This window comes from Gobio gobio, assembly GCF_949357685.1.
Source record: "Gobio gobio genome assembly, chromosome: 21".
Taxonomy (NCBI): Eukaryota; Metazoa; Chordata; class Actinopteri; order Cypriniformes; family Gobionidae; genus Gobio; species Gobio gobio.
The window spans coordinates 37,583,543-37,599,251 of NC_137117.1; the positions used below are offsets into that span (position 1 = coordinate 37,583,543).

The following is a 15,709-nucleotide window of genomic DNA, read 5'->3' on the forward strand; positions in this document are numbered from 1 at the left end:
CTCTCTGTTTGTCTCTTTGTCTTGATCTGTGCCTGTCTCTCCCTCTATAAAGCCATGGTAATTAAGAAACTTAAAATAATAATACAAAATGTATTTAAAAAGTTAGCAATAGCATTCAATAATACAGTTTTCATATTTTAATAATTATTATTAATAATAATGGTAATACATTATTGTAATATTAATTTTGATGGTAATAATGACAAATAAATTGCACTGTAGACTGTTTTATTAATATTGTTCACATAAAAGTAATAATAATGATGTGATAACTATTATGACGATAACAAAAATATACAATATGATTTAAGATTGTTAATAATTACTGTTGTAAATGTAATAACAAGAAGAATTGTTACAATGATAATATAATATATAATAATATAATGGTAATAATTATGAGCATTTTTATTAATATTAACATGATGGTGATAAGAAAGAAAAATGCAATACTTATTTTATTATTATAATAATAGTAATAATAATAATACATATATATCAACAGCATATACTACTACTGATAATAATACTAATACTACAATAATAATAGTGATGTTGATGATTGCTGGTAATTACAATAATTTTATAATATAATTTTTGTATTAATATTGTTAATAATAATAATATTTTTTGTCTATATCTGCATCTTTTTCTATTTATTTCAAGATACATTATGTACTCTGTGTGTGTGTGTGTGTGTGTGTGTGTGTTTAGTTCTGGGGTGTGGTCACTCGTCACCAAACCAGCACATCGCTCATTTTCATTGACTCCCCCTCTGCACACACTCACGCGCACACACACTCGGACTCAGAGTGGTGGAGTGTGATGTGGCTTGTGCCAGCCGCCCAGAGACTTTCACAACCCCTCTTCCTCTGCTGCTGCGCCTCAGACACACACTCTGATCTCTGCACTGTCTGGAGGAGACTCATGATGATGATGATGATGATGATGATGATGAAGGGCTCAGTCATATTGTCACTAGCAGTTTTTGAGCTGGAGGGTATTTTGTGTGTAATTCCATATTTATTACACACTTAATTCAGTTAGCAAACAAAGCAAATATAAGAGTGCCCTCTGGTGGTCAGGGCTCAGTACATCAGTCATGGTGAAGTTGAATGCTTTTGTATAAACATGCTGAACAATTAAATTATAACAAATCGGATCAAGTTGCAAAAACAAGTTTGTAACACATAGCGCTCAAAACATGACTTGAGTTATTTACGCGCTGATTTGTATGATTGCAGATAGTGAGATGTGTGTGTGTGTGTGAGATGTTGTCTGCATGCGTTCGAGCCTGCATGTCCTCCTCTGCTCTGTCTGTCTGTCTTTCTCTGTAAGATCATTGGTTGATTAAGGGTGTAAGACTGTGTAATTCACACACATTCAGTCAGATGTTTGGCTGCTGTGTTTCGTCTAAAATGTTATGAATCTTCCCCAATTCTGGTTCTCCTAAAAGCCGGCTTCATTACAAATGCAAAGCTATGTCAAAGAGTCGCATAGCTTTACCACCTACTCGAGTCTTCAGCAACTTTCATCGTTGAAATTTGCAGCTTGAATATGGTTTATTTCTCAAACTTTTCAGGCCCGAGCTCTGACGTAATCAGCCCGTTCTGTCCATCAACCTCTCCTTCCCCTCTCTTCATCCTATTCTCCACAGAACAACGACAACGAGACGCCGCTGCACTGCGCGGCTCAGTACGGACACACGCAGGTGGTGCAGCTGCTGCTGGAGGAGCTAACCGACCCCACCATGCGCAACAACAAGTTTGAGACGCCGCTCGACCTGGCTGCGCTCTACGGCCGGCTGGAGGTGGTCAAACTTCTGCTCAGCGCTCATCCCAACCTGCTCAGCTCCAACACCAAGAAACACACCCCTCTCCACCTGGCCTCCCGCAACGGACACCTGCCCGTGGTGGAGGTGCTGCTGGCCGCCGGCGTGGATATCAACTACCAGGTGAGGATGTCTGAGCCCAATATCACGCTTCAGTTCATCTTCGAAACACACATTCAGGTCATTTTAATGAAACCTGAGAGATTCTGTCCCTCCATTGACAGTCTAGTGACTTTAGGTTCCGCTGGGTCCTAAAGTCAGTTCTTCAGTATGCATTCATATACATGTGTAGACATTGTAAAATCATTTGGTAGCTTTAGCATTTTTAGGTAAAATTGTTTTCTGTGTATACTGAAGCATTTCATTTGTTCCTATGGGGGTCAAATTGACCCGCGAGGGAAGGATTTGTTACTTTTTCAACCATAAAAGCAATTTTTTTTGTGCATTCGTGTTTCAAGTGTGGCAAAAGTCATAGGGTCTTGGACTACCCAGATGAACTCTTTATTTGTATGAGTTTCGGGTCAAAATGACCCGAGGGAAGGATGTTACGATAGATTTAATTTAGGCTTTTATTCACACATAAACATTGATAAGCTAACGTACATAGAGCACACAAATATGGTCATTGGGAGCTCAACAGCGCTTGCTTTAAAAGAGAGCTCACCCCAAAATTAAAATTCTGTAGTTTTCTGTTTACTCTCATTTACTTGTTCCAACAGTGAGTTTTTTCTTCTTCTGTTGAACACAAAAGAAGATATTTTGAAGAATGTTGGTAACCAGACTGTTGACGGCAGCCATTGACTTCCATAGTAGAAAAAAAATACTACAGAAATCAATGGCTGCCGTCAACAGTCTGGTTACCAACATTCTTCAAAATATCTTCTTTTGTGTTCCAAGAAACTCGTACATGTTTGGAACAACATGAGGGTGAGTAAATGATGACAAATTGTTTATTTTTGGGTGAACTGTCCCTTTACCGCGTGGGAACAAACCTCATTGGTTGTTACAGAAGCTCAAATATGCTGCGAAACGCAAGAATGAATCTCATTGGTTCTCGCGCATCAAGCAAGCACGATGAGCTTCCGTTTACCAAAAATCTCTGTGTTCCAAATATGAACAAAATATGTATTTGGACCGACATAAAAAGTGAACAGTTGATGACAGAATTTAAATTTTTGGGTGAGCTATCCCTTTAAATGATCCATTTGTGCTAACCATTCACATTTAAGCACCCAAGATGTTTTATGCTGAATTCGAAATAGCCTACTGCCACCATACTACAATACTTTTACTATTTCTGTAGTTTGCATTATGTAAATTTTCTGTATGCAAGGACAACCCAATTTTCCATGTCAAACTTCCAAAATATAAAATATTTTTTACATGAAAATCTTTTTTGAAAATCTAAAAATTAAGCTACCATTCAAGCCTTGTCTGTGGAACCGGGGGATAAAGCGGCAATTGGGAGTTATAAAGTCAGAATTGCATGATATAAACTCTTATTCTGAGAAAAAAAAAGTATTTTTTCCCCTTAGAATTGGACTTTATGACTCGTAATTGTGACTTTTATCTGACTTTTGTGATTTTATATCTTGCAATTCTGAAAAAAAGTCAGAATTATGAGGTGAAAAAGTCGCAATTACCTTTTTTTTATTCAGTGGTGGAAACAAGCTTCCATACATCTCTTATGCTCACCAAGGCTGCATTTTTTTTTGTATCAAAATGACTGTAAAAATGTAATTTACGATCCTTCAAAAATCATTTTAATATGCTGATTTGTTGCTCTTAAAAATATTGTGGAACCGTTTTAAATATTGATGTGATATTTTCCCCCCATGATTTTTGATAGAACATTCAAAAGAACAACAATTATTTGAAATTTACATAAAACAAAATCTTACTGGCCCTGATCTTTTGAACAGCAGTGTATCTCAAATTATAGAAGTAATTTCATACAAATGCTAATGCGGTTTCATGTTGCCAAGCTCACATCAGTGCAGGTGTGTATTGGCTAAGCTTCCAACAGTCCTGACAGCTGGTTTTATCTCACCGTTCTCACCGTGACCTGAGGTAGCAGCTCTTTAGCACCTTGCCAGAACACGCCTGTCCCCACCTAAGAAACCTGCTCGCACACTTAACAGTAACAATCTGCCATCTGCCTCTCACTCAGTGTGTCCTCAGTGAGGCAGGGCCCACGTTGGCACAGTCTGGTTTGTCTGATGACATGCTGAGAAAGCCAGTGCAGTGTGAAAATGAGTTCTGGGTTCTGATATGCCACATCGGACTCGGCTATTGCCGTCAACTGACCTGAAACGCAACGTACAAGACCTTTCAACCTTCACAACTTTGATGTCGTGTTATTTAAGTGTCTAAAACTTTGTGTTTGTTAACAGACAGAGAAAGGCAGCGCCCTTCATGAAGCAGCTCTCTACGGAAAGACAGAAGTAGTACAAAAACTACTGAACGCAGGTAAAAAAAAAGACACAATCAGAAGTTACCAGTCCATTGACTGCCGGACTTGTACCCAGGACGCTCTGTGTGAACGTTCCTCAGGTATTGATGTGAATATCGTGGACAGTAAGAATCTAACAGCGCTGGACACTGTTAGAGACATGCCCTCTCAAAAGAGCCGACAGATCGCCGCACTCATACAAGGTACGTCTGGAGCGGATCTCGCACGCTTCGCTGAGTCGCTTTCTCCTCTGGTCATCATTTTCATGCTTGTCTTGTCTCTCTGCAGCTCATATGAGCGGCCGTCCGTCAGACATGAGCCTCCCTCCTCCACCAGTGCCTCCACCTCAAGAGAGCCCCAAGAGAAAAGGTCAGAGAACCACTCGGAAAAACTCCAAATCATGTGCTCAAGGTTTTTTGGGTGAAACATTTTTACACTTTGGTTTAGGCCCTGTTCACACCTGGTGTTAAGATGCGTTTTGGTCGATCGTATCACAAGGGAGACACATCCCCGTTTACACCTGGTGTTTGAATCCGTCTCTTTTGTCCACTTCTGTCCTGATTTCTTCAAGGGGAGGGTCCATGGGCGGGTATATTTATGGGATTTTTCAGGTCTTTTGATCTAATGGATGAAATAACCTCGCACAATTTATATATGAACACGACTGGAGATGACGGAGAGCGACAGCTTTTAGTTTCTGCTCTTGACAGCCACAAGACCAGCCGAATGCTGTGAGTGTGTGTTAGAAACAGTGTTAATTTCGTTGACGAATAATTTTCGTCATAATTTTTGCCAACAACCTTTTTTCACAGATGAAAACGAGAAGATTACTAAATAAAATCTAGTGTTAGATGACGAAAACGAGAAGATTACTAAATAAAATTTAGTGTTGGATGACAAAAACTATGACGAAAACTTACTGTCATTTTTGTCAACAAATAAAAACGAGACAAATGTTAGGGAGGGTCGATTAGGGAAGAGATCCAGTCAGAACTGATGTCCTGTGTAACAGATGAGCACATTTAAGTTGAGCGTGCTGATCTAACCGCTGGAAAACACGGCGCTGTTGAGCTTCTACAGGCTCACACATTCCCAATACACAGCGCTCCAGAGCGGCTCACAATCAATGAATAACACACATTTATGCCAGGCAATTGTTTATGAACTAATACTGATGAATAATGACAATGTTTACTTTACGATGTTTATATAGTAATATGTTTTAGACGGTTTGTTAAAACACATATTTTATCTCGTGAAATTGAATGAGCTCCTGCAACTGCAAAAGTAAAGCACAGACATTTCAAAATAAGAGTCAATGTGTATTTCGAGCTGGTTTGTAATTAAAAGTCACGCATTATATATTCGTTTTTGGTTACACAATAAACTGTATTTAATTTTAATTCCAATTTAATTCATAGTCAGGAGGAAAGACCAGTATTTGACACATATTCAATAAAGTATCAGGGTTATAATAGTTAACTAAAACCATTTAAAAAAATCTTCATTACTTGAAATTAAATAAATGTTAACTGAAATAAAAAAAGAGAACTTATTTGAAGCTTTAGCTTAACCTGATATGGCCTACTGACTAAAACAGAAATACAAAGTTATAAAAACTATATAGATGTTTTTAAAAAACAAACAAAACAGTGAATTGAGCTCTCTTTCGTGTATTTTTAATGTCAAAAACAAAATGATGTCAAAATGTCAGTTCAAGTGACAGTCGGTTATGTAATACTTAAATGCTTAATGTATTACAATTTAACTAAACTCATTAGATTTTAGATTCTAAAATCTTATGATATTTAGTCGACTAAAAATAGACTAAAACTAAAAACAATTCAGGTGACTAAAATATGACTAACTAAATGGCATTTTAGTCAAAAGACTGTGATTAAAACTAAATCAAAATTTGCTGTCAAAATTAACACTGGTTAGAAATCAGGAATAGAGAGAACATTGTGCTTGGGACGTTTTTCCTCTTCAAACCAAACTTTAAATCCCGTCTGGTTAGCGCACTTCCCATAATGTTTACGCAATAGGTCAGTAGGCGGAGAGTAGACGGTCTTTTGTGGCTGTTTGAACGCATTCGACCACATGAGTGTTTACACGACGAAAGCAATGCGGTCGAATGCGTTTTTTGACTACCTCTGGAAGTGGTCGAAAGTGGACAAGCTCAAAGCGTTTTAGACACTATTATAATTGCTCGGCCTATTATTCTTCTTCTATGAAATGAATCTCATTTTTGGGGGCCTAAACATGCTTGAAAACTCATTAAACTTTGCACGCGTCAAAAATTGTGAAAATGTACATCTGATATGGGTTTCAGAATTAGGTGAGGCAAAATGGCTCAATAGCGCCACCTACAAAAATTCAATTAAGCGCCGTTCGAGTTTCACGTACTAGTATGAAGTTCTGTAAACACATGTAACAGCCCAACACCTACAAAAAAGGGTTACATTTCCAGACGTACTGGTGCTCATACAGACGCCGCAGGTCGAGTTTGGCCAGTGACACATCCTGATTCCTCTCTCTCAGCAATAATTTTGTCACCAACCCAAATACAAATGATGCTCATGGTATCCTTTGTTCCACAGATGTTGTAATGCATAAATTTGTGTTTTCACAGGAGAAATGGAGCAGCAGGTCAGTGATCTCATATCCGGTTTGTCTCAGACCCCCGTGGAAGAGAGTCCATATGAAGCCCTGTTTGAGGCCTCCTCGTGTCACTCACTCGACAGCCTGGCCAGCGGAAAATCCTCGGACAGAGACTCCGGACGGCCGGACAGTGAAGCCGGGAAGGTGAGGATATGATATACGAATATTTCTGTCTTTGAAAACTTTTTCAACTTTGTTCTGATGAGGAAATGTAATTTGATATAATTGACAAAATCGTAGTTTTGACTCTAGAATCTGATTGGATGAGCCTCATCCCAAAAGTCTGCGTTAAATACTAATAAACGCACTTGTGGCCACACATTCTATATTAATGAAAAGCTAATACATTTCTTGGCAACCGTAAACATCCAGTTAATACATTTATATTACATGGCAGAAGATTTTGTGATTTATTAATAAATTAATATTTAATTATACATTTAAAGGGGTCATGAACTGCATTGTTTTATTGTTTTTTTAATGTTTCCTGGGTTGCTTGTAATGTTAGTATTATTGTTACATCATAAACTGTCATTTTTGCAATCCTGATTTTTAGCCCTCTTTTTTGAACACTCTGTTTGAGGGGGCGTGTCTGCTGTGAGACTTCAGTGTAAACGCCCACTGCTGTGATTGGCTGCTGTGAGACTTCACTGTAAACGTCCACTGCTGTGATTGGCTGCTGTGAGACTTCAGTGTAAACACCCACTGCTGTGATTGGCTGCTGTGAGACTTCAGTGTAAACGCCCACTGCTGTGATTGGCTGCTGTGAGACTTCAGTGTAAACGCCCACTGCTGTGATTGGCTGCTGTGAGACTTCAGTGTAAACGCCCACTGCTGTGATTGGCTGCTGTGAGACTTCATTGTAAACGCCCACTGCATCTTAAATAGCCTACATTCGATCATATACAGTTCAAGAGTAAGAAAAGCTGTGTTATAGCTTAAGCCGGGAGGTTTCTCTGAATAACGCGATATACTCGTATTTACAGCTGGATAATGAGAGTCTTTAATCTGGGTCTGTATAAAATATGTTTATTGTGAGAACTGGTGAGAATGGCATTGCTCAAGGATCCAGGTGAGAGTGCGTCTGCAAACCGTGGCAAGTTTGACCATAGTGACGAAAGGCTGTAAGGAAAGCCCTTATATGGAGACGGTTTGGGCGTGTTTTATGCAAATGACTAACCTTCATGTGCATACGAACATTTTGTGAATCAGGTGGAGATTTTCCGTGAGAAGTTCTCCTGTGCGTATAAATACGAAAGAATCCACGCAATTATTAGTGAATGAGACCCAATGCTATTTTTAGTTCAGTGATCCTGTATCTCTTCTCTCCTCGTCATCTCACTAACACGCCAGTGGGCGGGGCCAAAGTTGCAATGATGTAGTAGGAGTTGATTTTCACCTAGTATTTCACAACAAGTCGTTCTCTGAGCTTGGTTACAATAAAAGCTGTTTTTGGACTAACAAGGACGTTTTCAGTTCTGAAACGTACAGGATATTCTTATAGTGTGATGACCTCTTATAGGTCAGAAGCTCAAGGAAAATGTGCTTTCTCAATTCATGACCCCTTTAAATGATTTATTGAACTTTAGTATATTTTATCAAATAGTTTTTGCCTTTTTATAAAAGCAGTAAATGACATGATGATGCAATGTGACAGTTTTACTGGTCAGTTGCTCTAGTATTCTTTTCAATGGCTTTCTTTGAAATCTGAAGATTTGGTGAAGTACAGTTTCCTCCACTAGATGGAGACTTTGAATTGCAAGTCCACCATGGTGTTCACTTTTAGCTTACATTTCTTCAAGTCTTTCTTTAAAAAAACCAAAGAAAGAAAAAGAGAGAGAGGTTTCTACGTTTGATAGTAAATGAGTTGAATGTTTCGTACAGAAAGAGCGGCATCCTCAACAGAATCAGCCTGCACAGGAAGAGGAGCTCAGCTCTGAGGTAAAGTCTCTGTTCAGACTTCCATTGTTTGGTTCACATTTCAAATAAAATCAAATAAAGTCTGGAATCCTTAAAGGTCCCATGGCATGAAATTTTCATTTTATGAGGTATTTCAACTTTAATATGAGTTCCCCTAGCCTGAATATTGTCCCCAAGTGGATAGAAATGTTGATCGGGGTAAAACCGAGTTCTGGCTGTCTCTCTCTGCCTTTGAGAAAATGACAGGCCCGACTAGCCAATCCTGAAGGCTCCTGGTTTGACGTCCAAGCAGGCACGGTTTCCTCCCTTTCCCCCGCCCAGAGAATCTGGCACGCCCATGCAAACACTCGAGAGATCATTAACGTTACTTGTGAACGAGTGAACACTGGCAGTTTCTCAGTGTTTGGATGTACAAATGAAAACAGAAGTCTTTCTTCAGTTCCTTCTGATCTGTGATCAGTGATTTCTGATGTGTAGCTAATTATTTATTATTTGTGGACACGCAGCGGCTTCTCTCTCTCCCGACAGAACGGTGTTTTCGTGTTTTCTATCTTGAGAGTCAGTGTTTTTGTACGTCCTCGTCGCGTCTATCTGTTCTTAAATGTGCATACAGTCTTTTCTGTTTAACATCAGCAGTCACATCTTTAGAGATAAACTTCACACACGCCGAAGCTCGGCCTCCAACATCCCCGACCCCCAGTACTGCATCTGGCCCACAGCGGAGGCACCAAACGCGGCGTGAGATTAAGCAGAAGGAGGGTAAGCGTGAGGGTATCTGGGCTAGGCTAGCCAGCTTTCCCCACAATAAACTGGATTACATTCGATTACAGCTGTTGTGTCTTTGTTTGCGCTGTGTAAGTTACTCAATGCGCGTCAACGACGCTATTCATATGTTTGGAACATATCTAGAAATAATGCTATATTCAACACTTACTAACTCGTTCATCTCGCTGTAATGATACATTGCATGTGTTACAAAGTTGGTAGAATAATGATGAAGAGGACTCGGTGTGACTGGGACTCGTGTTTATTCAGAACTCTCAGATACAAACACAATAAACTCGCGCTGACTGACAGCGCTCTCATAACTCAGTAGTTACTATAAATAACTTTGTTAGCAATCGCTTCGTCTCCGTGATGTCCGGTTCGCGAACGAATCATTCTTTTGAATCGGTTCTTTTTAGTGAACCGAACCAGTTCACCAAATCGGACTGAATCGTTCTGAACGGTTCGCGTCTCGAGTCAGCGCTGATCCATAATTTACTAAAGTTACTAACTTTCTGACATGAGTGACAGTCCCTCCGACTAGAAATAAACTAATAACCTGAAGTATATGCTAGTAACTACAACAGTTCACCCTGAACTGAGACATGCTGAGAGAACTGATGAGAAGTGAACACAGGTCCATCCGTCTCTCTGGCAGACTCGTGCCTGCTCGTGCCTCGTTAAACCACGCCCCCTCCGCTCATTTAAAATGCAAAGATGTCAGCCAATCACAACAGTGGGCGTTTTTACTGAAGTCTCACAGCAGACACGCCTCTTGAAGCAGGGCATTCAGCCACAGGGCAAACAGCAGTATAGAAAAAATGCCTTTTATTTCTAAATTATGACATTTTATGATGTAAAAATCATACTAATAATATAAGTACACCTCAGGAAACACTATAAAATAATAGAAAAATGCCATGCCATGGGACCTTTAAAGAATCCCGGAAGAACAGCCCAGTCATTCCAATATCTGCCTCCGTTCAATAGTGTAGTATATATTTGTACTTTTTTTTTCTCTACTAACTTTTAATTGTCCCAGATTTCTTCAGACGTGAACGAGGAATTTTCACCTTTCTGTTTACCTTTATTTAAAATCTCTTATTGGTTTGATTTTCCCTTACAATAAAAGTGCTGTGGAGGTATCATTGTGGTAATACCATGGTATTTTGCTTTTTGGTGAATGATTACGGCGACTCACAATGCATTCCTGTGTGTTTTATATTAGCATATATTTAAGCTAATAGCTTGATCCTCAAAAAACAAAAATGCACAGGACACACACACTTTGGGTGAATTACTTTGAATCAGGTGCTGAAAAAACCCCCCTAAACTTTTTTTTTTTGTTAGTGTACCTTTATTATCTCTATTTAATTTCTACATGAATCATTGGCAGCAGTGCACAGGCTGGAGAGCAGAACAATGAACATTGCGGCAGAGAGCCTGTTGAATCTGTCTTTCCACCTCTCTGACTGCTGTTTCCGCACGTCTACCCAAATCAAACCGCATCCTCATGAATATTAACGCTGTGGATCTCTGCAACACACAGCAAAACTTCTGTCTGAAAGACTCCGGAGCCCATGACCAACACTAACACACTCCAGCTCTGTCTCTGCGGCTGGATACCGAGATTCAAAACTTCACTCGGTTTTGTGAAACACTCTGAACTGAAGTAGTAGGCCAGACTTTCCAAAGCTTGTTATGATGTGTTCGTGCAGTGTCAGCAAAATGATCACTCACTGGACTGTGTCATTATAAATGTAAGCCGTCCATACTTGACTCGGTTACCCAATGTTTTTAGAAAGGTCATCATTTTCAAAGTGCTCCTGCTCATAAAGCAATACGGACTGTGACATAAGCGATTGGTTTTTATGTCAGTGTTTTCTGCATGAGCTGAGTCGTCTCTCTCTCTCTTTCTCTGCAGGCGGTTCACACCAACAGCAGTGTGGATGAACGCGTCGAGCCTCTTGAAGAAGAGGACCACACGTATGAACTGTTAGTCACTGCACAGACCAAAATCCCCAACAACACACAAAACAAGAGAGGTACGGACACTTATTTCCTACATGACTTTGGCATGGTGCTGTGGGTCGCCTTGTTCTGAGACCTCACAGAAGCTTCACAGATTTGCCCCGCCACTTTGTTTATTAAACATGAGCCAATTTGCATATGCCCCTCATAAATATATGATACTGTCGTCTACAACTACAACATTATGCTATACTATAATAACAGATGTTACATCTAGTGTTTCTTTGAAAGAATCAGTGATTTCAAAGCTGTGCTTTTATTGTAAGACTATATTCAGGTCTTAATATAGACTCGGATCTATATCTAACACGGATGGATCTCTACCTGTCGTGATGATATAAACTCTCCTGATATTAGAGTAACAATTACAGAAGAATAAAATAAAGCATATGTTGTTATCTTCCGGAGCTTGTAAGGGTTCAGTTTGAGCAGATGTTTTATACCATCATCACTGTCCTCCTCAGAGCTCATTTCAGTTCATTCAGCATCTGCCTCATATTCACCATCTCAAACATATTCTCAAAACTATCATCATTTTCAACATCAATATTTAGATCTCTGACAGCTTCTTCAGCAGATACACCATCAGTGACAGTGACAGTAATATTTGACTGCGTTCAGTTCTTGCTCTGCTGTAAATCTCTGAGCCATTTCAAGTTTTGCTGATAATTCTTCTAATCTTTTGTTTTCTGCCTGCGGTAACTATGAGTGAAACGTCACTTCATCATTGTGTGTGTCAGACATTGCCATTCAATTATTGTTGTGCAGAAAAAAATATACTTACACTGTTACACACCTTGGGTTGCCTATATAAAAGTGTTTATAACGAATTGTTTAAGGAATACTAAGATGGTTGATGTCTAACTTTAAAAAATGAATGAGGAGGAGGGTAGTGAATGACGTCCCGGGTCACTAAAGACCCGAGGTATGTGTTTAAGGGTTAAGTGTCCCACGTGCCGAACTGTTTTCAATGTAAAAGTTACTTTAAACCTTTTATCGGGCTCCTCCCCCCTAATGGGCACTGTCACGTTTCACAAAATTTACTACACTATTTTATAATCAAATTTTTTTCTAATCTTAACATAGCGCATGTCGTTGAAAAGGTCTGAGACCCAAGGTTCAATATTTGGTGACCATTTCGTGATAGAACTGATATTGTGACAGAAATATATTAATTTGTGAAAGAAGAATGCAACAGAAATGAGTTTGTGGGTGTCTGTTTTTTTGTTTAGCGCCTAATCAAAATCTCATAGGAACCTCACTTTTTGTGATATGTTAAAATTTGTAACACAACTTGGTTAGACACGTGGCTTTGATTTTCTAGCAATTTAAGAGTCCACATTTAATAGACAAATCTGTATTCCATTAAGTTTGGATAATGCATTTTCAGGTCTATGCTCAGAAACATTCAAACTAAATAGAAAAATGAATAAACTAATAAAAATGACAAACAAATTACAAACATAGACAAAACTTAAACTCAAATTACAGTGGCAAGAAAAAGTATGTGATCCCCTTGCAGAATCTGTGGAAATGTGGAAAGGATGATTGAGGGACTCAAACACAACTATTAAAAAAAGCTTCAAACATTCACTGAAGCTCCAGAAGGAAACACGACGCATTAAGCGCCGGGGGTGAAAACTTATGCGCAGGATGAAGATGTCCAAATTATTCTTATTTTTTTTTCATTTAGTACTGCCCTTCGAAAGCAACTGAAAATACTTGCATGTTTCCCAGAAGACAAATTGAGTACAATTTACCTTGATCTTAAAAGTCGATACGTTTTCACCCCCGGCTCTTAATGCGTCATGTTTCCTTCTGGAGCTTCAGTGAATGTTTGAATCTTTTTTAATAGTTGTGTTTGAGTCCCTCAATCGTCCTCAGAGTGAAAAGATGCATCTCAAAATCATACAGTCCCTGCTGGAGAGGATTCAAATATGCAAAAGATGCTGGAAAACTGAAGAATGTGCAGGACCTGGAGGATTTTTCTGAAGAACTTTGGGCAGTTTCAGGACAAACAGCCGTGGATCATCCAGGGAACGACACACAGCACTGAGAATCAATGGTTCATAAACTTTTGAACGGGGTTATTTTAATAAATTCTGCTATTCTTTTTGTCTTGTGGACTACATGTAAACATTTGTATGTAACATATCTTATTCAGGACAGCACTAAATAATAATAAAAAAAAACATACATTTTGTATGATCTCTTATTTAGTTAAAATTATTCACTTTTCACAGATTCTGCAAGGGGTTCACATACTTTTTCTTGCCACTATGAAAACCGAAAATAAGCTACCACTGCTAAAATAACACGGTTTCAAAAGGAATGTCTTAAGTTAAAAGTCAAATTTACAAAACGTGGCCTTATTTTATGTTAAGATGTGGTCTTTTGTTGCGTTTATTTTATTGTTGTAGCTTCCTATTGGCATAACTTGGTGTCTTTATCTCCAGATGTGGACATCTCAGCCAAGTCTTCCAACAGTGCCCTACCTCAGGTGAGAATATTGATTATTAGGCTTGAGCTCCGTTCCAAAACCTCACTGCAGACTTCCTACATGGGCAGCTGCCTTATAGGGCCACATCCACACTGCTATGCCACTTCATAAGCGAGTGATTTTAAAACACTTTAGGCATTAACACACAATGCCTCACACAAGAGACTCAACTTAGCATGTCGCTAAGCTAATAGCTTGATTATCCTATAAACATAAAACTATACAGCACACACAAGTATTTGGTGAAATAATGCATTTTTTGTTATATTTTTCATTATATTGAATGATATAGTCTTAATTATAATCAACATTTCTCTTGTTCACCATCTTCTTGGATTGCCTCCTTTGTGAAAGATACTGCTAAAACAAAGTATATAAGGAGGCAGCATAATTGAGTTCCCTTTCGGAACAGGCTTCAGGTCAAGAGTTACCCATGATGCATTAAAATGCTGCCTGCATAGGAAGCTCTACGTTTTTGGAACATCGCTCTTTTTTTTTTTCGCAGTCTCACATCTGTCGCGCTGTCCGAACCCTGTCTAGTGTGCAGTAGACAGCCAATTATCGTCTGTTTGCTGCATCTGTTTTGTGTGATTGCACATCTGATAAAAGCTAGACATTCCTTAATGTGTGATTTATGGGTGGTGTTGTTGCAGCGAAAGACCACCGCACACATTGACCCACGACCTCCAGGGTCCAACACAAACACGCTACAGCCGCCTGCGCCTGCTTTTAGCACAGGACAGACGTCTGGAGGTAAGTGTGTGCGTGTGTGAATGCTCACTTCCCAATGACACTGTAAAGACTCTTTACAATGCAGTTGCCATAGTTGAGGGGAAGTAGTGGGGAAGTAGTCACGTCCTTAAGGGGTGAACTATTCCAAAATATCTCCAATTGTCAACAGTTTTGGAGCAAGAATATTGGTAGGATGGTAGCACAAAAGTGGACATTTGTCCAGTGCATGTGTCTCTTGTGTCCCTCTCTGATCCTCTCTGGTCGCTCAGAAATCCTTGCCTAACTTAGAACAATGTTTACTCGGTGTAACACGACTCTAGTTAGCACTACTGGCCAAGAGAAATGCCATTTACGGCTTAATTCACTCTAAAGGTGAAACTTACAGTAAGAGCAGACGTATAAAGCATTATATTGTAGCCTGGTATAAAGTTCTTGTTTTAATATGGTTGCATTTTCATAACATAGGTACGTGTGGTAAATGTCAGGGGAAGTTATATTAAAGCCCCGCTCTCTCCTCGTGTTTCAAAACAAACAGCAGAGCGTCTCTCCTCAGCTGCCGCCTCCACAGCCGTGCTGCGCTCGGCACCTGTCAATTACCCTGCAGGAAATCAGTCTGTAGACACACACCCAAATAACAGGGCGTAAGCTTGTCATATTTCTCATGTCTGGGGCTCACAGCGGGAGTGATGCGTTGCTGTATCAAGGCCTTGAAGGAGCTCCGGACCTTAGTGATTTGGAGATGAAAGCTTCATCCTAAGTGCAAAATCATGTGTGTTTTAGACGTCCCTTCCCTCTTTTAATAAAGGTTTCTCACTGT

The 15,709-nt window shown here is 39.4% G+C and overlaps 1 protein-coding gene across 11 annotated transcripts in view; it reads left to right on the top strand.

The window, feature by feature from the left end:
- Positions 1-15,709, top strand: part of LOC307117829 (ankyrin repeat and SAM domain-containing protein 1A) — a 155,449-nt gene that overhangs the window by 64,057 nt on the left and 75,683 nt on the right. For 4 of the 11 annotated variants that reach the window (XM_079802978.1, XM_079802984.1, XM_079802986.1 and 1 more), the window contains 8 exons: positions 1,658-1,954; positions 4,225-4,300; positions 4,385-4,486; positions 4,572-4,652; positions 6,916-7,088; positions 11,554-11,674; positions 14,117-14,160; positions 14,814-14,913. In XM_079802978.1, coding sequence (XP_079659104.1) covers positions 1,658-1,954; positions 4,225-4,300; positions 4,385-4,486; positions 4,572-4,652; positions 6,916-7,088; positions 11,554-11,674; positions 14,117-14,160; positions 14,814-14,913 — 994 coding nt within the window. Of the gene's footprint in view, positions 1-1,657; positions 1,955-4,224; positions 4,487-4,571; positions 4,653-6,915; positions 7,089-8,828; positions 8,886-11,553; positions 11,675-14,116; positions 14,161-14,813; positions 14,914-15,709 lie in introns of all 11 variants that reach the window. The other 7 variants (XM_079802981.1, XM_079802980.1, XM_079802983.1 and 4 more) reach the window with 3 other exon arrangements.